This window comes from Arvicola amphibius, chromosome 8 (assembly GCF_903992535.2).
Source record: "Arvicola amphibius chromosome 8, mArvAmp1.2, whole genome shotgun sequence".
In the NCBI taxonomy this organism is placed as follows: domain Eukaryota; kingdom Metazoa; phylum Chordata; class Mammalia; order Rodentia; family Cricetidae; genus Arvicola; species Arvicola amphibius.
In genome coordinates this window covers 53,025,719-53,047,300 of record NC_052054.1, presented here as the reverse complement: position 1 = coordinate 53,047,300, position 21,582 = coordinate 53,025,719, and the positions used below count along the sequence as shown (strand labels likewise).

The 21,582-nt window shown below is 47.3% G+C and overlaps 1 protein-coding gene across 1 annotated transcript in view; it reads left to right on the top strand.

Annotated features, from left to right (window-relative positions):
* Window positions 1-21,582, top strand: part of LOC119821713 — a 179,439-nt gene that overhangs the window by 108,289 nt on the left and 49,568 nt on the right. The window contains exons 28-32 of the mRNA XM_038340846.2: window positions 1,570-1,687; window positions 2,985-3,150; window positions 8,824-8,962; window positions 18,782-18,932; window positions 21,483-21,578. Of these exons, the coding sequence (XP_038196774.2) occupies window positions 1,570-1,687; window positions 2,985-3,150; window positions 8,824-8,962; window positions 18,782-18,932; window positions 21,483-21,578 (670 nt within the window). The remainder of the gene's footprint in view (window positions 1-1,569; window positions 1,688-2,984; window positions 3,151-8,823; window positions 8,963-18,781; window positions 18,933-21,482; window positions 21,579-21,582) is intronic.

Sequence of the window (21,582 nt, the reverse complement as noted above, 5' to 3'; positions counted from 1 at the left end):
GGAGCCTGTGTGGGACTGACCTAGACCTTCTACATCTGTGTGACCGTTGTGTAGCTTGATCTGCTTATGGGACTCCTAGTGGTGGGGGCAGGCCTGTCCCCAATGCTTTGGCTGGTTTTCAGGAACCTATTACTCATACTGGGTTGCCTTATTTAGCCATAATACAAGGGGAGATTAGTCCTACCTCAGCTCAATATGCTATGCTTCATTGACAGACATGGGATATCTGCCCTTTCTGAACAGAAACAGAGACTTAGTGGGTTGGGAGGGGTGGGGACAGGTGGGGAGAGGGAATGGGAGGAGAGGAGGAAGGGGAAATTGTGGTTGGGATATTCAATAAATGAATAAATTTAATTATAATAATAATAACGCAAAGGTATTGATTAATGTAAAACTCAAGAAGGCTGCTCTGGGAGGATCACATCAGGCTTCAAGGGTGTGGGTGACATTCTGTTGAGCCTGGTATCCAGGCTTCTGTGCATCCTTAACCCACACATTTACAGATGGACATTTGTCTATAAGCCTGCAGCAAGGAGACTGCCTAAAAGTGATGCGGTGTTGATATTTGCGGGGAAGAAAAACAGAAGGCCAAGGCCTGGGCCTGGGAATCTGGCAAGAAACTATTAGAATACCAGCCTGTCTTTCCAAGTAACAGTGTTCACTCAACAAGCCAGATCCCACAGCCTGAAGTAGTGACACCTCCACACTCACATCCTACCTCTCTCTCTCTCTCTCTCTCTCTCTCTCTCTCTCTCTCTCTCTCTCTCTCTCATCCTCTCTCTCATTCTCTCTCTCATTCTTTCTCTCTATATGTCTCTCTCTTTGTCTCTCTGTCTCTCTGTCTCTGTCTCTCTGTCTCTCTCTGTCTCTCTCTGTCTCTCATTCCCACTGTTAGAGAAGTTTTAGAGGGTTACCATTCCTTCCCCACCCCCATCACATCTGACTTGACTGTCCACCCCTAGGTCACGTGGTGTCCCCAAAGCCCTTCCTTCTGATAACCAACATCTTCTGAAGAGAATTCTCTGTCCTTTTCCCAGACTGACCACTGCATTTCTGTCACTATTACTTTATCTAACGGAAACATGGTGGGCAGGGAGGAAAAGAGAGCTGACTAGCATCTAAGAGGACTCTAAAGCTAGGCAGATGTGCACTGAAGTGCTAACGGAGACCCAGGAGCTGGCAGGCAGGATCCACACCATCCCTCAAAGCCTCAATTTCCTCAGCTGTGAAGCAGGGACAAAAATAGACCGTTAAGACATTAAGTGACATAAAATATGTAGCACCCAGTATGAGGCCGGTCATCTAATTTCTTTCCCTTCTTAGCCCGGGTTCCCTCCCTCCATACCCACGCCTTCCTTCCTCCCACACAGCCTGGGCTAAAATCGGCCTCCTCGGTTCTTTCTCCTGATGAGTTATTTATACGATATTTATAAGTCATTCTGGCCACCTGGGAGCAGGAGGCTGCTCCCTGGGCTTGGGCACTGGGCCTGCAGTGACCCTTTGCATGGGACGGCCTCTGGCTTGGTAGGTTCTCAGCGGTGCTATGGGCCCTTTTATCTCCCACTGCAGGAGTTTTCAGCCTCGGCCTCGAAGTTTGCTCTCAGCTGACGGAAGAGTCTTCCTCAACTTATGGTTTATTCCCCACCCTTCTGAAGTACTCCTTATGTTCAGAACTCTGCCGGAAGAGGTTTGTGGAGTGTTGGGGTGTGCGCCAGAGTGGAAATGGTCACTTTTCAGGTCCCAGCGTTGATCTCCTTGGTATCTGAGCACCAAGACTTTTCCCAGCTCCTGCTAGTTTTGCCTGCTTGTGACTCTTTCTCTTGCTCTTGAGACTTATTAGTTCATTGATGAACACTAATTTGGACTTCTAGTTTTCCTCATCCATTCCCCATTTCCTCCCGGCCCTTCAACAAAACGCCACTTTTGCTGTCCTGAAGCAACCAGAGGACGGTAGCCCTTGGGCTGAAGCAACCAGAGGACGGTAGCCCTTGGGCTGAAGCAACCAGAGGACGGTAGCCCTTGGGCTGAAGTGTTTTGTTTGTTTTTGAAACACTCTCACAACTAGCCCGTTCTGACCTCGAACATGGGAGTCCCTGCTTCAGCTTCCCAGGGCGGCAGAAGGATAACAAGGGTGTGACACTGTGTCCAGCTGTCTACTGGGGTGTTGTTTTATTTTGATTGTTCTTTGGGAATCACACCAGAAAGCCCTGACTGGGCTAGAACTCACTATCTAGGCCAGGCTGGCCTGGAACCTGGGTCAGTCCTGCTGCTGTCCCTTCCAAGGGCTGGATTACAGGTGTGGGCCACCACGTCTAACAGGCTGCTGTAGTTAAGGGTTCACTCAGCACCTGGATGACTGAGAGTAACGCTGAGAACCCTTAGAATATTGGTACAGACATGGGTGCTTAGATGCTCAGAATAACACTGCCTGGATGAGAGTCCCTGCTGAGACCCTGGTGATGCCCTGGTGATCAATGAGCACACTGCTGTGTTCTAGGCCAGCCTTGGTGACTTTAAACAGAAACACAGTGCCTTAACCCCCACAGCGAAGCCTTTGTCTAAGAGCAGCGCTGTCTTTGAATAGTTTTATTGTTTCCGTTTTCTCACTTATTATCCTGGGTCCACCATGAAAATGTTTGCTTAAGCATGACCCGTGCTGGAGACCACAGTTTCTGCTTCAGTCAACCACTGCTCAAAAACTGGGAGATTGTACTATTCAGATATAGATATTGTAGGTAATTTAAAATGATAAAAAGTTCACAGGCGGCTCTACATAGGTAAAGCAGACACACTGTCCCATCACATAAGGCACTTGAGTGCCTACGTGCATGCAATGGTACTGCCGCATCCTGAGGCCAAGCCCTGTGGATACTGAGGGACCACTGTATGCCCGCATAGGCGTATTTCCCTAGTCTCTCTGAGAAGTTGCATCAGCCTCTTAGCAAGTTCCTGAAATGGTTTTCTTGTGTTGCTTCTACCCACAGGCAGCCTTTAGAGCCCTGAAACTGACTCTCCAGCTTGTGGCTTCTCTCCACGACATCGTGGCCTACCTTTTCAGTTTTGCCAAGCTTGGCGATTGTCCAGCATGCTTTGACTTTCCTCTAAGCCCTCGCCCTTTGAGGAGTGACTGGGGAGGAGCCGAGGGCATTGGTAAGTAACTAACAGTCATTATTAGAATCGCCAGACCTGTTCAGTGGCAATTCTAAGAAGTGGTTAATGTTGGAAACCCGGGACTGTATCTCCTCACGACAGCAATAGGAAGGACTCAGGAAAGTCCTGTTGCGTACTGTCTCCAGGTATACTTTCGGCTGATCAGCTTCACACTCAAAGGCTCACCGGAAAGTATACTAAGTCAGGAGTCCAGAGACCCAGCTTGGACCCTTCCTCTGCCACCGGATGTGAGCCATGAATTACTCCACGCATCTCTGTTTGCTTATCTATAAGATGGGGGTAACGTCTCATAGAGATATCCTCTGGGTTGAAATCTGTGTACGGATACTTAAGGCCACTCTAAAGATTAGTTTTGATTCCCTTTCCTTCCTTGTCCATGTGACTTACATGACAAGTTCCAACCCAAGCATCCACTGTGCAGAAGCTGCGAATCCTGATAGCTCAGAACCTCCAGACTGTGGTCAGAATGAGAGAGGCTTTTATTTCTATTCTAATCAGTGAAGGGACGTGAGGTTATCAGATGGTGTCCTAACATCTAGTAGGTGAGAAGATACTATGCAGTAGAGGCCAGAGAGACAGGGATCGCAGTGAAGTGCCTGCCCTTTACCCATGAAAGCTTAAGACCACATTTAAAAAAAAATCTTGTGCTCTGAGTTCCTGGGAGGCACAGACAAGTGGGTCTCTGGGGCTCCTTGGCCATCCTATCTAACCTAATTGAAGAAATCCTATTTGAAAAATAAGGTAAATGGTACTGGAGGAACAACACCCAAGGCTGGTCTCTGGCCCGGGCTTGCATCAGACATTCAAACCCTGTTGACATGCTAACACACACGTCTCACTTCACACCTCGTGTGTGTGTGTGTGTGTGTGTGTGTGTGTGTGTGTGTGTTGGGGTGGGGCGGGATGACACATGTGTGTAGCTCTTGGAATCCAGAAGAGGGTGTCAGGTCCCCCAGGACTGGAATTACAGGTAGTCATCGTGAGCTGCACAACATGGGTGCTGGGAACTGAACTCGGGTCCTCTAGAAGAGCTGTAAGCATTCTTATCTGCCGAGCCACCTCTCCAGCCTCAACAACAGAATCTTATTATAATCGGACTTATTGGAAGCAGAGAGTGATTTTATTTTAGTAATTTGTCTCTTACAAATTAAGTCACTAGCTATGTTGACAATAACCAATTAAAATCAAATACTGTAATGAGTTGTCAGGAATTTTAAAAAGTCAGATGAAGCAAAGACTTGACTCAACTGGCCAGTTTAGATCAATCAAGTTTACAAAAGAATATGAGAGGATCTGAGTCTATTCCCTTCCAGCTGTGACTCTAAGGGAATATGTTTGAAAGGGGCCCTGGAACTGGTGGCTAATAGATTTACACCATGCTAACACACACAGAGGAGATCTAGGTGTTCTAATTCAGGGCACAGGGAAGGGCATCCTGCTAATGTAGGAGGATACTGACTGTGACTGAGGTGAAGATATGGGGAGAAAGTTGATGCTGGTACTGCCTCAGCAAGAAGCTTGGAACTGTCTCGGGTTACAGATCTCAACTGGACACAAGCAAGTCTTGAAGACATACAACAGAAGCCACCCCAAAGTGCCCTCACTAATATAGGGTCTGTTGGGGTTTGTTTAGAACATACTAAGCCACATATTTTGGGGAAGGTTCTGGAAAACTGTAGGTTGCTAGGTTTCAGAGGATTAGGGTAAAGGAGGGTGGACCATGAAAAAGTCCATCCTGTTCCTAGAGTCTGAGACAGCCAGAGCCATATTTCCAGTTGGCTGCTGCCCAGGAACTTCTCTGGTAGCTGGACACAAGGGTACTATTGGCCCTAACCAAATCTGTAGGGGAAACAGGGAGGGTCCTCCTAACGAGACGAGAAAAACACACTGGCCCAGGCCATCAGCCCTTCATGGCACTGCCGAGGGCCCGTGGAGATGGAAAGACCTCTGAGGACCTGGAGTTCAGAACGGAGGAAGGTGTGTTCTTGCTGCCGGTGGATCACGAACCTGGAGCTCACAGAGCTGTGCAAGAGCTGGGGTTTTCCAAAGTGTCATTTAGAGACTGCACACTTCGTTTGTTGCAAATAAAGGGGAAAGATGTGCTCAGGGGAATATGTGCAAAGTTTTGCATGCTGTGAATTGCTGAAAATAGATGAAGAACAAAATCAAGTGAAAAAGGAGGAAAAACCCTCTAAGACAATTTGTAGTAGGGAGGCCATTTGTTTGTTCCTAGGCTGACCAGACTCCCGAAATAACTGCATAGAAATTGTATTAATTCAATCACTGCTTGGCCCATTCGCTCTAGCTTCTTATTGGCTGCCTCTTACATCTTAATTTAACCTATCTCCATTAATCTGTGCATCACCACGAGGTCGTGGCCCACCAGCAAAGTTTCTGTCAGCACGTCTGTTTCCAGTGGTGGTTCCATGGCTTCTCTCTAACTCCGCCTTCTTCCCCCCAGCATTCAGTTTAGTTTTCCCCACGTACCTCTGTTCTGCCCTGTATAGGTCCAAAGCAGTTTCTTTATTCATTAATGGTAATCATAGCATACAGAAAGAAGTCCCACATCAATAATCTTCCTCCTAAGAAGATGTCTAGGTTGCATAGCTCCCGGCCCAGATCCCAGAGGAGGCAGAAAAACATGGTGAGAGAGGGGATTGAGTCTGGCATGTATTGGAGGGAGATAAAATTACTTTCGTGGACGTCCACACTTTAAAATATTTTTTTCAAGGGTACTCTGGATATGAGCTTAGGGTCCTCCCCCATGACCAAACAAAGGCATCCTGACCAACTGAGGGCTTCTATGGACACAAATTCTCCCCTTCCTTGACAAGCAGTGTGAAGCACAGGAGCAGACTCAGGGAGTTTACCCTTAATTCTCCTTGCCAGAGATCAGAAGGCCAGTTATAGCCCAAACACAGTTAATACACTCTCGCTCTCTGTTCTCCCCCTCCAGGGTGAGTGTGGAGGGTGTGGGGGGGAGGCGGGAGACTCAGCACACAGAAGCCTCCTCTGGAGAAAAGAGACTTCCTTCCCTTTTCCGATGTTCCCCGTCCTCTGGCCACCTTGCACTCCACCGGCTGTCCCAAGCTGCTTTCCCTGCCCACATCTGCCACTTCCTCTCCACGAGCACGCGGTCCCTACTGAAGCAGAGTGAAGACGGTAGGGGGCAAAGAGAGGTGCTTCTCTCCAGGACAACCGCACTGGAAAAAGTCATATTCCCACACATAACTACACTCGCACGGACCCACCTGCCACTGCCGCCCAAGTGCTGGCATCAGGGTGTGGGGGCGCACATTTGCCGCACACTGGCTTTATTTGTGTTTTGTTTGGTGACGTTTGAATTGTGTCCTGAAAAGTAATAGGTTTTGTTATCCGCAGCAGTTCCCTTTCCGCTTAGATATCACATTATCCTATTTTTTCCTCCCCTTAAGGCCTCTTTGTCCACACTCACGTATGTACACATACACCACACACACACACACACACACACACACACACACTTTGCATTTGAGAAAGATCATGCGATATTTGTCCTTCTGAGTCTAGGTTACCTCAGCAGCTAACGTAGCCATTTCTGAGTCCACCCATTTTTGCACATTTCGTATTTCTCCACGGCTGATTAAAATCGTGTATATGTACCACATTTTCCTTATCTGCTCACCTGTGGGCAGGCAGCCGATCCACATCCCTGCTATTCTAAGCAGGCCATCAACCAGCGTGATTTCCAAGTCTCTGTAGTAGGAGCCGCACAACTGGGTCAAGGGTAGTTCTATTTTTAGTGTTTTGAGAAACCTCTTCCTGATGGGTGTGGTGGCTTTCCCACCCTCCAGCAGCGAAGAGGGCTTCTTCTTCCCCAAACACTTACCAAATTTGCTGTCATTTGTTTTCTTTGTGTTAGTTGTTCTGACTAGGGTGAGCTGGATTCTTGGTGTCGTACAACTTGCATTTCCCGGAAGCTAAGGATGCTGACTACTATTGTTAAAAACACTTATTGGCCAGGTGTGTTTCTTCTCTTGAGAGCTACGTTCAGGCCAGTCACTGATCTATTAATTGGCAGTGGGTTTTCTCGGTGTTTAATTTTCACAGTTTATATATTCTAGACATTACCCCCACCCCAATCTGAAGTGCAGCTTTAGATATTCTACCCTCTGTAGGCCGTTTGTGGCCAGCTCCCTTTGCTGGGCAGGTTCCTAATATATAATCCCGTTAGTCAACTCTGGCAGTGTTCTCTGTGCTGTTGGAGTCCTGCTCGACCCGTGCCAATGCTTTCGTCCTGTGTGCTCTGGGATTCCTTCCTCTATCAGTTTCAGGGCCGCAGGCTTGAGATTCAGGCCTTTGTCCATTTTTAGTTGATTTTCGGCAGCACACAAGTGTTTGGATCACAAGCAAAAGCGTGCAGACAACACAACAATGTGGAAATGAGCAAAATCCCTGTGACCCAAGCATCTTAGTGTTTCTGTCTATTGGCTGTCATTACCTGATCGTCATTGCCCAAAGACTTTGTACATTTACGTTTTACAGTGCTTTACTCCTAGGGTCTAGGGAATTTTATAGTCTCCTTTTTTTACATGCTACCACAGAGGAAGGCAAATATTTTTTACTTGGTTGCCACTTGCCTAAAGATGTATTATTGCTTGTAGACCAAAACCGCACACCATGAACAAATGACGGCCAGTGGTCACCTCTCTTCCTGCCATGCACCCCAAAAGTTCTGCAGTTTGTGCTACAGCCATCTCCCTTTCAGTGGGAACTTCTATAGAGCCATCATGTTTAGAGGACTCATTTTTTTAAAATGTGATAATTGCACCCAGTTATTGACTGGGAAAACCCCAACTGTCTGTCTGTCACAAATAAAACAAGAAACAGATAACCAAATCTGGAATGCTCATCCTTCGTAAAGTCAGAGGAATGTGTTGCAGGTAACGGCAGCCGTTCTTCCTGCTCAGGCTCTCACTGACAGCTTCCCTGTTCATTCCCATAGTCCTCTGCTTTCCCAGGTGCAAATGCTGAGGAGGGATCTCATTCATGCCCTTGAGCAATGTCTGTCTTGGGCCACAAGTAAAGGAATCGTGGCCTCTCCTACGACAGGGTAGAAAGCTGTCCCCATCAGAGGAAGCTGGCAAACCCTTTCCAATAGGCTGATATCCAGATAGCCCTGAACCCACAGCCCTGCAGTGCTCCCTGAGTCGGTTTTGGCTGAGCTCCCCTATTTCATCTGACTAAGTCCCACCTTGAGTCCGTGGCAGGCCAGGTTCCTCGACCCAGCTGGAGTGCTCTTGGTCTAAACTGAAGGTAACTTTCAGTCCCTAGCGGGTATCCTGAAGACTTGCCCATCCTGCATCTTTCTTCTAAATTCTATTTTGAGACCATGGCCTGGCAGACTTCAAACTTTCAACAGTCTATTCTTATTGTGCTAAACCACGGGGTTGGGGAGGAAAGTGTGTGTGGGGGGGGAGGGGGGGTTGTCTATCTTCCAAAGAGGGGAAGGGAAGAAACAGAAATCAGTTTCTAGAGCTGCTGATCTTGCAAAACACATAATTAGCACATCCACAAACAAAGGATGTCCGTTTGGATGGTGGAGGGTCAGATGGGTTGGCTATCGCAGCCTGTCCTTTACACTGTCTGACTCCAGTGTTTCTCACTTTCTAGGGTCTGAGCTTCAGGAACTGCAGAAAATGATTGACAGTCTCCAGAGTCCCCAGGATCCGGGTCAGGTGGCCCAGGCCCTCCTCCTCCGCAGGGAGGTGACGTTGCTGCAGTTTGATGCTGCAGTGAGACATCTCCTCCGGTAAGGGTAGCAGTGCCGCTGCTCCTGCCAAGGAGAGTGTGCAGAGCAGGTGTCTGCTGAGGCCCCACTTAGGGAGGCCACAGTTAGCGCGATTAGATAAGGAGCCTAAAATAGGCTACGGGCAGATCCAGCCCGCTGGCTTCCAAACGGTTCTTGCAAGGCCTGTCTATGTGGAATCTGCCCCAGTATTCCTGGGGTTTGTAAGGACACTTTCCAAACAGTCTGTGAACAATTGCTACTTTTAATACCGAATTTTATCGTAGGGAGTAAAACTCGTGTACTTCTGAAGATCATTATTCTGAAAAGTTTATTTCACCTTTTCAGCTCCACCTTCCACAGGGACAAACTCACCGTTCACCTGAAGCTCACAGAACTAGCTGTGTGCACTGGCTTTTAAGTAAAACTACTTTGATCTTATAGGAACCATCTCCTCAAGTACTGTACTTACAGAACTTCTATTTGGCTGATTAATTGTGATTCTGCTGGATTTGGATTGAGTTTGGATTAATATTCATGCTTCCAGAAAAATGTTTTATATGAGAAAGAAAATGCATCAGACATGAGCACCCCTGGATTTGTGAATGTTTGTGTGTGTGTTTGTGTGTGTGTGTGTGTGTGCGCGCGTGTGTGTGAGTGTGTGTGTGGAGGGGGATGCTCTTTGTTTTAATTAGAGCAAAGGGCAGCCACAACAAAACCCTAGTATCTTGCTATGTGGTTCAAGAAATCCGAAACTCACTAAATAACCAAAGCAAGCCTTGAAAGTGCGATCTTCCTGTCTCAGCCTAGTGAGTGTGCTCCAACTATTTCTCTAGTCCAACTCTGACTATTCTCTTGTTTTGTTTCGAAACAAAGTCTTAATTTGTAACCTGTGTTTGCCTGGAATCAAAGGCTATTCAAGGCTATGTAAACCATGTCAGCCTTGAATTTCACCAGTCTTCCAGGGCTAGGATTACAGTCATGAGCCCTGACTCCTGCTCCAAGCCAGCTCTATCTAACTATCCTTCCTTCCTTTCTTTCTTTCTTTCTTTCTTTCTTTCTTTCTTTCTTTCTTTCTTTCTTTCTTTCTTTCTTTCTTTCTTTCTCCCTCCCTCCCTCCCTCCCTCCCTCCCTCCCTCCCTCCCTTCCTTCTTTCCTTCTTTCCTTCCTTCCTTTCTTTTTTAATATTCTTAAATTACCAAAATTTACCTTCTTCCAATTCATCTCCAGTGTGAGCGTTCTGCTAAAAAGGTCCCCAAAGGGCTGTACCAGAGAATTTTTCCACCCATAGAGAATGCAGATATGAAATTATGTTGAATGAACATATTTTTCTACTTTGTTTTTGCTTTTTTTCTGCCAAAGATTCTGATTCTTGGATTTAAAATAGAAATATAGCAGTGCAAGACTTAGAATTGACTTTTTTGCTTTGTATTGAACAACTTCAAGGCTGTAGCGTAGTTTAGCTTGTTGGCTGTGGGGGTTGTGAATATCTGGATAACCACGGAGTTGGGCCCTGGGCTGACTTCTGTACTCTGAAAGCCTAAAGGGGTTTTGTTTGTTTGTTTGTTTTTGTCTTTTTTTTCATTTTGGTGTGTTTTGGCTTTTGTTTTTGTTTTTGAGACACATCTTACTTTAGCCTGGGTTCTTCTGGAATTCTTGCAAAGCTAAGCCTTCCAAGTACTGAGATTACAGGCGTGAGCCACCATGTCTGGCTCCAAGTAGACATCAAAGAAATTTGCTGGTTGTAGGGGAATCGTCCTCCATGGGTCCTGTATGGTTCCAGCCACACAGAGTTCTCTCTTGGGAAATTGCCTTAGGCAAACCATCCTGTTTCTCCAAACTTGCATGTCCTGCACCCTGTGGCCAAGGAAGGGAGACAAAGAGTCCCATGTCTGCCTTCTATTTCTTTCACAGAGGAAAGCACCCAGAAGACACCCCTGGCATTCTTTATTTGGCCCATCTTCATGGCCTTTTTTTTTTTTCCTCCCCAGAAGGCTTTCTACTGTGTGTGTGTACGTAGAATCAGACACTAGAATCAGAACCTTGGTTTGGTTAGCTTCAAACCTGTGAACAGTGGTAGTTTCTGGGCAGTGGCATGGTCAAGAAGGGGACTCAGAAGGGCTCATGGAGAAATGCTACCCTCGTCATCATCTGAGGTAGCATGGATCCCACAGATGAATCAAAGTGTTTAGCTACACAAGAGACAGGACAGGGCTTAAGTTCCATCTCAGAATTTACCTGAGCAAGCGGGGTTCTTTGACGCAGGGAAAGATCTGCTTATGCAAGATTAAGGCTCCTCCTGAGTTTAAAAAGGAAGTTCCAAACTCTTTCCTGGAGTGAGGGGAGTATGCTTCGGCAGACTCAGAGAAACAGGAAGGATATAGGACGATGGCCCTGTAAAGCTGCCCTATCATCGCTGCCCTCTTACCCACGCAGAGCACAGAGATGGGGCTGCCTGACATGTTTCACACTCCCCTCCCCCAGCTGCCCTTGAGGACTGATGAACATCTGTGGCTGTTTCCTGATAGGTCAGAGTCACTGTCCATGGAGGAGTTTTCTGACTCCTGGTCCATAATGTGCCCGAGCATCAAGTTTATCTGCAGTGCTAGATAAGGCAAGCATTTTCCTTGGGTGTGAATGGTTGAACTGAATGGATGCTTCAGACCAGTCGTATCCATGTAAGTCAAGACATGGCAGAGTCTGCTACAGGCATCTGCCTGTTTTGGGGGTAGCCCTTGGACTAGAGGTACGGCCTTTACATGTTTAAATGGTTGGGGAAAAATCAGTAAGAAAATAGTATGTGGTGACACATGAAAATTACATAGGGTAGGCATGGTAGTGCATGCCTTTAATCCCAGGACTCAGGAGGTAGAAGCGGATAGATCTTTCTGAGTTCAAGGCCAGCTTAGTCTGCATGGTGAGTTCCAGGCTAACCAACACTACACAATAAGACCTTGTTTCAAAATAAAGCAAACAAACACAAACACACCCCCAAAAAGATGAATTTCTTATTTCAGTGTCCACAAATATAGTTTCACGGAACAAAGTCATGCCTGTTATTTAGTTATTTTTCTTTCTTTATTTTTATTTTGTTTTTGTTTTCAGACAAGTTCTTACTCTGTACCAGGCTGCCATCAAACTCATGACAATCCTCTTGCTTCAGCCTCATGAGTACTAGGTTTACACATGAGCCCTTGTGCCCAGCACATGCCCATTTATCTGCAGATGGTCTCTGACCATCTTTCTCTCCAGCCAAGGAATGGGAATAGGGTCAACAAAGCCGCAGATAATAACATTTGACTCTTTAATACAAAGTTTGCCATCCTCTGTGTTCCAGAATAGAATTCCTTTGCGGTTTGGGGGTGGATGGAGGAAAAAGTCCTTCAGAGGCACCTTGTAAAACAGGATGACACAGTTGTGTAAAAGGTGCTTCTACTCTGCGTGCACTGTTGTCATTGGGTGCCTGGGAGCAGGAGAATTGGGAGGTGTCTGAGGATGGCCCAACTCCAAGCCTCCTTTAGGAGCTCCAGGGCACATGCATGGCCCAGCACCGCCTTCTTGCTCCTTGGCTCTCCTTTAGTTTTGTTCCATCTTAAATGCGGTCTTACTTTTATGCTGCTCTGTTTTAAGTGCCTCTAGCCATTCAGATATCAACATGTGACTTAAGATTCTGGGAGTTTCATGGGACATGTGCTTGGCACAAGGCCAGGGCCCCAGTCTCTAGTATTGGAGAAGTGCAGAGTTTTAACTGTGCCCGGCCTGTCAAGGCAGATTTTGTCCTATTCTTGACTCCAAGGAAAAGCTCTGGTGCATATCCTGAGTGTCCACCACTCTCTGAGGTCCCATCTAAAGCATCTTGCCTGGTATCTAGCTAGTGGCAGCTCTTTCCCATAAGGAAGGGTAGTCCTCCTAGGGGCTCCCAGCCATGTGTTGATAAGGAAGCATACAGGTACGGCAGGGACATTTGAAGAGTTGGATGTTGTGTTGGCCTGCAGAGAGACTTGTTTTTATGATTTATTAGCAGGTGTTAAGTGTCAAAGTCCTAAATGCAAGCCAGCCGTACATGGGCTCTGGGGCTAGAACTCAGCTCCCCGGGTTTATACCCAGCGAGCCTTCTCATTGGTTCTCTCCACAGCATCTTGAGTGTTGTTCACAAGCTGTGCTGGACAGACACTGATAGAGGGTGTAAACCCCCGGAGGTGCACAAGCGGCCAGGTCCTGTCCCCGACTTTAGCAGCCATAATGGCCATTTCCAGCCCCTTGAGATACAGGCAGCCAAGCTTTGCCCCCCAGAGAAAAACAGCCCAAGTTCAAGCCACAAAACCCAACCAATCCCAGGTCACCCTGGGGAGCCCTCCCCCCCCACACACAAGAAACCCTATATAAAGCCGACCTCCTGCTCAGGTCTCTGCTGCCTGGATCTCCCCCAGAACAGAGGCAGCCAGCCTTGTGACTCTCCTGATAAATCTCATGTGAGGTTTGTTGTGCAGTGTGACTTGGTGGTATTCCTTGGCTCGGGGTTGCCAGGATACCTTTCCCTCAGGGCTATAACACTTACAGAGGGTCCTGGCCAGGCTGTGCCAAATGGGGACCTGAGTGACTTATCACAGTGAAAGCTCTTTCAGTGTTTCTAAAGTCACGAAAATGTCGCATTTTCTCTCTCTTTCTCTCTCTTGCCTTTCATCTTCTTTCTCTTTTTTCTCTTCTTTTGTTTGTTTGTTTGAACTGGAGCCTTAGACACAGGATGCGATGGCGGAGGGCAGGGGCTTGGCTGTGCCACTGTGTTGGTTATGTCACTCCTGGGTGCCAAGTCTGTGGGCTGGGAGCTATTTTTACAGCCTTTACAGAAAAGGAAAGAGAAAATCAGAGGTGTTTTGTTACTCGCCCAGGGTCACCTAGGCTGTTGTGGTAAGACTTGTGCTTATGCTCCATACTTAACCCCTTAGCCCCCACCCTTTTCTGCAGTCCGGGGTTAGAGGCCATTGTAAACTTATGGGAAAATACAGCCAGGTGGGGTGGTGCACTCCTTCAACCTCAGCACTCGGGAGGCAGAGGCAGGTGTGAGTTGGAGGCCAGCCTGGTCTACAGAGTGAATACAGGGAGAGCCAGAGCTACGGAGGAAGACCATGTCTCCCACAACAAACAAGTCAGGTGAGGGAGTGCAAACCTGGAACCCCAGAACTTGGGAGGAAGAAGTAGAAGGATCAGACATTCCATATATGATATACGGTGAGTCCAAAGCCATCCTGAGCTGTATCAGTTCATATTTCAAAACAAAATAACCACAAAAATAATAAATAAAATAGGAAAAACAATAGTCTCCGTTAGGATTTCTATGCTCTCATAAAACATCATGACCAACAGCAACTGAGGAAGAAAGGGCTTATTTCCACTTACAGTTTGTGGTCCATCATCCAGGGATGTCAGGACAGGGACCTGGAGGAAGAAACTGACGCAGAGGCCATGAAAGAGAGCTGCTTACTGGCTTGCTCCCCATGGCTTGCTCAACCTGCTTTCTTATAGGACTCAGGACCACAGCCCAGGGTTGGCACCACCCACAGAGAACTGGACCTTCCCACATAAATCAACGATCAAAAAGATGTACCAGAGGCTTTCCCACAGGCCAGTCTGCCTGGGGTCGGAGGCTTCTCAATTGAGGTTCCCTCTTCCCACATGACTCCAGCTTGTGTAAAGTTGACATAGAATTATTCAGTATATTAATAAACGTTTGGTGGAAAAGTCTCTAATGGAGAGGGAAGAAGTAAAAGAGGATCTGGTGTTAAAAGGATAGGGATTTGTTTTTCTTTGCTATGACAAAGTAACTAACAAAAATCACTTAACAAAGGAAAGGCTCATTTTGGCTCACAGTTTAAGGGTGTGGTCCATCACAGCCAGAGAAGAATGGAAGTGGAGATGTCAGGGAGCAGTCAGGGAGCAGAAGGAGATGAAGGCCGGTGTTTCACCTGCTTCATCCTCTTTCTGTTTATTCAGCCTGAGATCCCAGTCCATGAGATGGTGTGCCGTGGATCAATCCTTCTGTACTCTGGGTAAATACATGTCACTGTGATTGGTTTAATAAACAGGCTGACTGACCAATAGCGGAACAGGATAAAATTAGGCAGGAAAGCCAAACTCAGAATGATGAGATAAGGAAGGGTGGAGCCAGAGGAGGTGCCGGCCAGATGGATAATGAATCAGACACACAAAATAGGATCAAGGTAAAAGCCACGAGCTTCAGGTCAGCACACAGAGTGATAGAAATTGGTTAAGTTTTAAGGTATAGTTAGTAACAAACCTGAGCTATTGGTCGAGCATTTGCAGTTCATATTATGCCTCTGAGTGGTTATTTGAGAGTGACTGTGGGACAGGAAAGCTTCTGCCTTTGATGGCGTTACCCACATTTAGGGCGGCTCTTCCCTCTTAATTTAACCTCTCCAGAAACACCCCCAGAGACACACCCAGTTGTGTGTCTCCTAGGTAATTCTAAGTCAATCAGGCTAACAACAAAGATTGGCCTCACAGTTATGTTCCTATGGTTTCCCCTTAATAATTACATTGCACAGTTCCCTAATAAGCTTCCAACACATGAACCCTTGTGTTGTAAACCATCTCCAACTCACAGCCTCTAGCATGTGGACAGAGGAACTGGGAAGGCAAGGAAGGATGCAGCCTTGTGTTCTGTTGACTTTCTGGAAAACAGATGCTACCCACCTCAGAGGATGCAGGTATACAGACCTAAGAAACAGTCCCACCAAGCACAGCTTGAGTTTAATTTGGGTCACTTGCAGGGGACGTGATACCTACAAGAGCATGGGCAGCTGCACTATGAAAAACCAATTGTCCGGTCTTACCACATTCCCAAACAACTGTTTGCCACTTATATAGACTAAGAGAGGGGTGTTGCTATGTGAGCCCCTCTGTCCCTTCATGATGAACAGTCAGGGGCGTAGTCTTGGGTTGCTCTTCTGCCTGTAATCACTACTGCTAAGTGTTCAAGAAGGTAATGGTCATGCCGTAGCAGAGAGCAACATTCCGTAATACCTTGGTTCCTTTGCAGGGCTCTACAAGTTTTGCAAGAATTGAGGCCACTTTGGTAACCGTTTGTTCCCAAATACTTCGCAAACTTTCTAAGACAATAATAGAACACATCAGGGGCTGGAGGGATGGTTCAGCAATTGAGAGCACATATCGTTCCTGCACAGGATCAGAGTTCAGTTCCCAGCACCCACGTCAGGTGGCCCGGTCCGCATCCACCTGCTACTCAGCTCTAGGAGATCTTGACACTGCTTTTCGGCCTCTTGGGACACCAGCACTCAGTGCACTTATTCCTACCACCATAACATACACATAATATTTTCTAAAGTAAACCCACAAAAGAAAGCGGGAAAGAGAGATCGTGTCAGAGACTGAACTAGAAAGGATGAACAAAGCTGGCCCCTGAAGTAGGGAGGAAGGGAGGAGGCGAGGAGGGCAGGGCGAGTCCTGAGAACTGGTGGTAGAGATGAGCAGGAGTCCGCGAAAGGAGCCATGCAGTGAAAGAAGCTATTCCCAGTCAGTTTGCTTTCACATTCGTGACTTGTGCTGAAATGTGTTTCTGTTCGAATGGCCTGCTATTTGATACCAGCATTTTAAGTAAGCATATGTAGGGTATATGTATGTGGCACATATATACTATATATACACACATATATACTATATATATATACTATTTATACATATATACTATGCCATAGAGAGATCCTGGAAATTTTAGGGGAAGATGGAAGCCTTACTGATGCCTTGGGCTCTATGGGTGGAGGTGATGGCCTATGTGAAGTTGGCTGTTGAATCTCAGGCAGCTCCTGGCTTGGAACTGTGAACATTCTAGCCATACCATGTCACTGCTGCACTTGGTATGTCGTCATCTCCACTGAGAAATCACATGGAAGTTGAAAGAAACAGGGAGCAAAGTTTATGTCGCCTTTAGGTAACTCCAACCTCTATCCTAAACAGAGTGACGAGCTAGGGTTTAGCTAAGTGGTTGAATGCATGCTTAGCATGTTCAGTGTCAACACACACACTCCACACACACACACACACACACACACACACACACACAGAGGCCATCAATCAGTTTTGTTCACCCTCTGAGTGCTCCACTATTGAGTTCATAGGCCCCTACTTCTGCTGACGGAAAAAGTACTTCCCTTTCCGATGCCACATCATTGAGTCACAGATGTTTAAACGTGGCCACTCTGGAATGAATGCCAAGTCAGTTAGTTATGGTTTGTTTTACTGCCTCCTAGTCGCTCTATTGGTGAGGAAAAGCTTCTACCCTGGGTTCTGTGACAGCTGAAGAAATGACACCAAAGCCTGGAGCAGCTAAAATCAGTAGTGGTTTGTTAGTGCTGTGTCTTCACAGAAAAAGAGGATATCCTGCCGGCCACAGCAGGCCACATGTGAATACAGTGTACACGCAGGGTCCGAAGGAGGCAGACTCCGCAGCAGAAGAAGGTGTGGTCTTCCCGGGTTACTAGGGAGGACACAATGGCTTTGTTTGCCCAGCTCCAGGGTCTGGCAGGAAGCAGTCGTTGCCCGGGGACAGTGGAAAGAGTGCCAGCTCCCTTGATAAGGAGTGTGGGTGGACACGGGAACCTTATCCTGGGAGAAGGGAGAAGCTGTGCTTACTCTATCAAGGCCCTTCCAGGTGTCTAGGCAACCCCTAATAACCAGGCCTTAATTGCAGAGCTCATACAACACCCTCCCCGGTCTGTCTTCTCGGCGGCAGGCAGCCTGAGCTCTAAGCGGTGCTCCCCAGAGATGCTGGAAGTCAGACAGCAGTGGCTACTTCACCCATCTCTGTTGTAGGTTGTCAGGTCTACTCCCACCTCTCATGGTTGGTTTCCTGTTCCACGCCCGCCCACAGACATTCACTAATGGGCCTCAGGCACTTTCAAGTCTCCCCGACACAGGGAGGGTCTGCTAACCTCCTCAGTTCCATAAGCTGACATTTCCCCCAGCCTGGCGAGTCTCCGTTCTCTTCGGTGCCTGGTTTGTGAGAACTGGTCTCCAGGGAAAGCATCAGTTCTCAGAGATCCCCTCCCCCAGGTTATCCCAGGTCAGCACTTTCCTTAGACATCCTTTGTATGTTAGCGACAGCTAACTGAGATCTCGAAACCCTGTGCCCTCCTGCTAATCTTATTTCCTTAGGGACAGGAAATCGCCCTGAATTATCCCACATGCCTCTCGTTCTTGCTTGCATTAAAAATTTCATGCTCTAGTCTTCGGGGTTTGTGGCTCTTGAAGTGCAGAACCAAATTTTGTTTCAACGAAACCAAAGGGTTCTCTCTCACACCCCTGGATCTCTCTTAACCTGAAGTTTGGTTTTATAGATTTGAACTGTTACTGCAGCTATTAACTTTAAGAGTTCTGCAGACAGCTCAAGTCTTTGTTCTGGAGCTATTGGTATGACGCCCATTTTGGCAGCTACATGTGACTGATTTAATTCAAGTTAGTAAGAGCTAAAATTAAGTAAAATTTAAAACTCGGTCCCTCATTCACAAGAGCTTCACTTCCGGTGTTCAACAATGGCATAGAATCAGTGCTCTCTGAATTTGCCAGCTTCCTGATAGTTCTGTCAATATCTTCTCTTGACAGAAAGTGTCAATTTCTTCCATTGTGAGGATCACCTTCCCCAGAGGACTCTGGACTATGAGAGGGAAGGGAAGCATACGGGGTGTGGTTGAGGGAGAAACCATGTTACTCTTTCAAAATAGTCTCTTGCTACAGTAAGTTTGAAGAAGCTCTGGGCCTAGAAAGCATAAGTAACCATACTGAACAAAAACTCTCACCCCACTTTGACAGAACATTTTTGGCAGCAGGAAATGCTCCCGCCCACCAGTCTGTCGCAGACAGCTTGTGCCATGGTTTGCCACCACTGAGTGACTCTCTCAGGAGGAGCATCTTCTCTTCAGGGCTCAGCCTGCCCCAGCCGCTAGATCCAAGGAGCCTCCAGGTGAGTTTCAGAAGCGCTGTGTGGAATGCAGAAGTGTTATCTCTTCGTTTCCATTTGGCTTCCATTTTGCAGGGTCTTCACACTTCCGTGGCCCTCAGTCTTCATTAGCCTTCCTTCACTCCCAGGGGGCCACGGGGACTCAGGGACTCGTGACCAGGAGTTAGTCCCAGGCAGGGTCTCTTTTCTACAAATGTTCAATGCAATGATTGGGGTAACAGCCTGCCTGCTCACGGCTGTCACAGAAAAACAAAACAAGATGCCCCAAAAGGCTTCATCTTTTCTACCCAATAGATCATGATGCAGTGGCAATGCATAAAGAGGTCAGAAGCTGGGCTTTGGATTGCCCTGGTTACAACACGTGTTATCAAATGTAATCCCAGCAACTACAGCTACTCCCAGGCAGGTACGTTAACCAGTTGGACAGAGGTCAAAGTTCAGGAAAGCCAGATATCAAACCACTGAAGGAGTCAGAGCAGCATTAGGTTCCCAAACCTTATGTCACTTTTCTGTTGCCACAAACTCAAGGCTGACCCCAGCCCAGTAGGTTAGGACAACAGGCGGTCATTACCACTCCCAGATTCTGAGAGGCAGGAAGCTGGGAGCAGCTTAGGTGAGGAGTGTTGGCTCTGGGAGGGGCGGGGTGTCTCTGAAGGGTTGCAATCAAGGAGTTCGCAGGCCTGAAGATGATCATCTCAGCACATAGCAGGAGAAGTTTGCTTGCAACCTTATCCACCCAGCTGACAGTAGCTGTCAGGAGATCCGCATCCAAGGCTGTTCCCACATTCTTTACTACAACACTTCCTCTCAACCATTGTTGTGAGGAAAATGGTTTCCCCAGAGCAAGAGAGGGAGTCTGGGGTAGAAGCCTTGGCCATTGCATGACCAGTCTTCAGAGCTGACACCATGGCTTCTGTCATGTTCCAGTCATTAACAGTGAGCCATTTAGTTCAGCCATGTTCAAAGGTTTGGAGAGTCACCTCCCTCCCTCCTTCTGCATACCCCCATTTTAGTTTCTTTTCTATCCCTCTCTCTCTCTCCCTCCCTCCCTCTCTCTCTCTCTCCCTCCCTCTCTCTCTCTCTCTCCCTCCCTCCCTCCCTCTCTCCCTCCCTCCCTCCCTCCCTCTGTCTCTGTCTCTGTCTCTGTCTCTGTCTCTCTCTCTCTCTCTCTCTGTGTGTGTGTGTGTGTGTGTGTGTGTGTGTGTGTGTTCCTGCTCACACGTGTGCACACATCAGGTCAGAAGACAGTTGACATGAGTCAGTTCTTTCCTTCCACCTTCTGGATCTGGGATCAAACTCCGGTCATCAGATTTGGTGACAAGCTTCTGCATGCCCCCTCCTCTAGAGATGGTGTCACTATCCCAGGCTGATCTATTAAGTAGGCAAATATAACCTTGAACTCCTGTTTCTCCTCTCTCCAGTCCCAAGTGTTAGGATTACAGGCGTGCACCCAGCCCTAAGCACTAAACCCTATCTCCTGATGGAAAAGTTTGTGTACATAGCTTTAAAACCACCCTGCAAACATCCTACTTAAACATTACAAATGCCTTGACATCAACCGCAGGCAGGTTCTATACTTCCATGCTAAACGACAGTGACTCTTGGTCCAACCCTCACCCCTCTTTTAGAACCACAGGACAGAGCTGGCCGTGACACTGGGCCTGCTGCCGATGTCTTTGGATACTGCCTTGGATTGGGTGGCTGTGGGTGTCCTGTGTCACAGTCTTTAGGAAGCGACTAAGAAGCAGGCCTAGAAGTAGAGAATGGAGCCCAGTGGGCAGTCCTCTGGATCCGGGGTTTGCGTGGTGCCACAGGAAATAGAACCTGCCTCGGTTATTCTGTAATGCAGAGAAGGAAAGGGTCAGCAGGGCCACCTGGAGCACTGGCTGGGGCTGATGCCGAGAGCTGGGGCACAGTGATGGGGAAGGACGTTGGAAGGTCCCTAATCTGGACAGCATTTAACTAAGTTTACTTTTGCTGTTTAAAAACATACCCTCTTGGTATTATATTATCCCAGAATTTCCTTCGTTTTGTTTCTTTTGAGACGGGGTCTCACTGTCTAGCTCAATGATCCTCAACCTTCCTAACACTGTGAACCTTTAATACAGTTCCTCATGTTGTGCTGACCCCCAACCACAAAATTATTTTCCTTGCTGTTTCATAACTGTAACGCAAATGTCTGCATTTTCTGGTGGACTTTGGTATCCCCTGTGAAAGGGTCTTTCAACCCCCAAATGGGTCACGACTGATCTAGTTGAAACTGGCCTGAAACTTAAAATCCTCCTGCATCAGTCTCTCAAGTACTAAAATTACAGGTGTGTGCCACCTCTTGTTCTAGAACTTTGGATATTGGTGCCTCCTTATTATACTGAAACCATCTCAGGCAAACTAGTAATGACGGCCACTCTTTTCTCTGTGTCACGGAGCATGCTCCAATGAGAACTCTTTCTGAGGGGGCTTTGGGAATGGATGCAGAGATATTGCTCATGCATAAGCATCTTCATCTGAGGGATGCATGAAACCATTGTGGTGTCTGTTGTTTGTTTCGTTTAGGCGTTTACGATGTTCCCATGGAGGGCGTTTCTGGAAGATGGTGGACCATTTCCAGTCATGAGCAGCGTCCCAAACACCTTAGAGTATGATATGCAGGTAG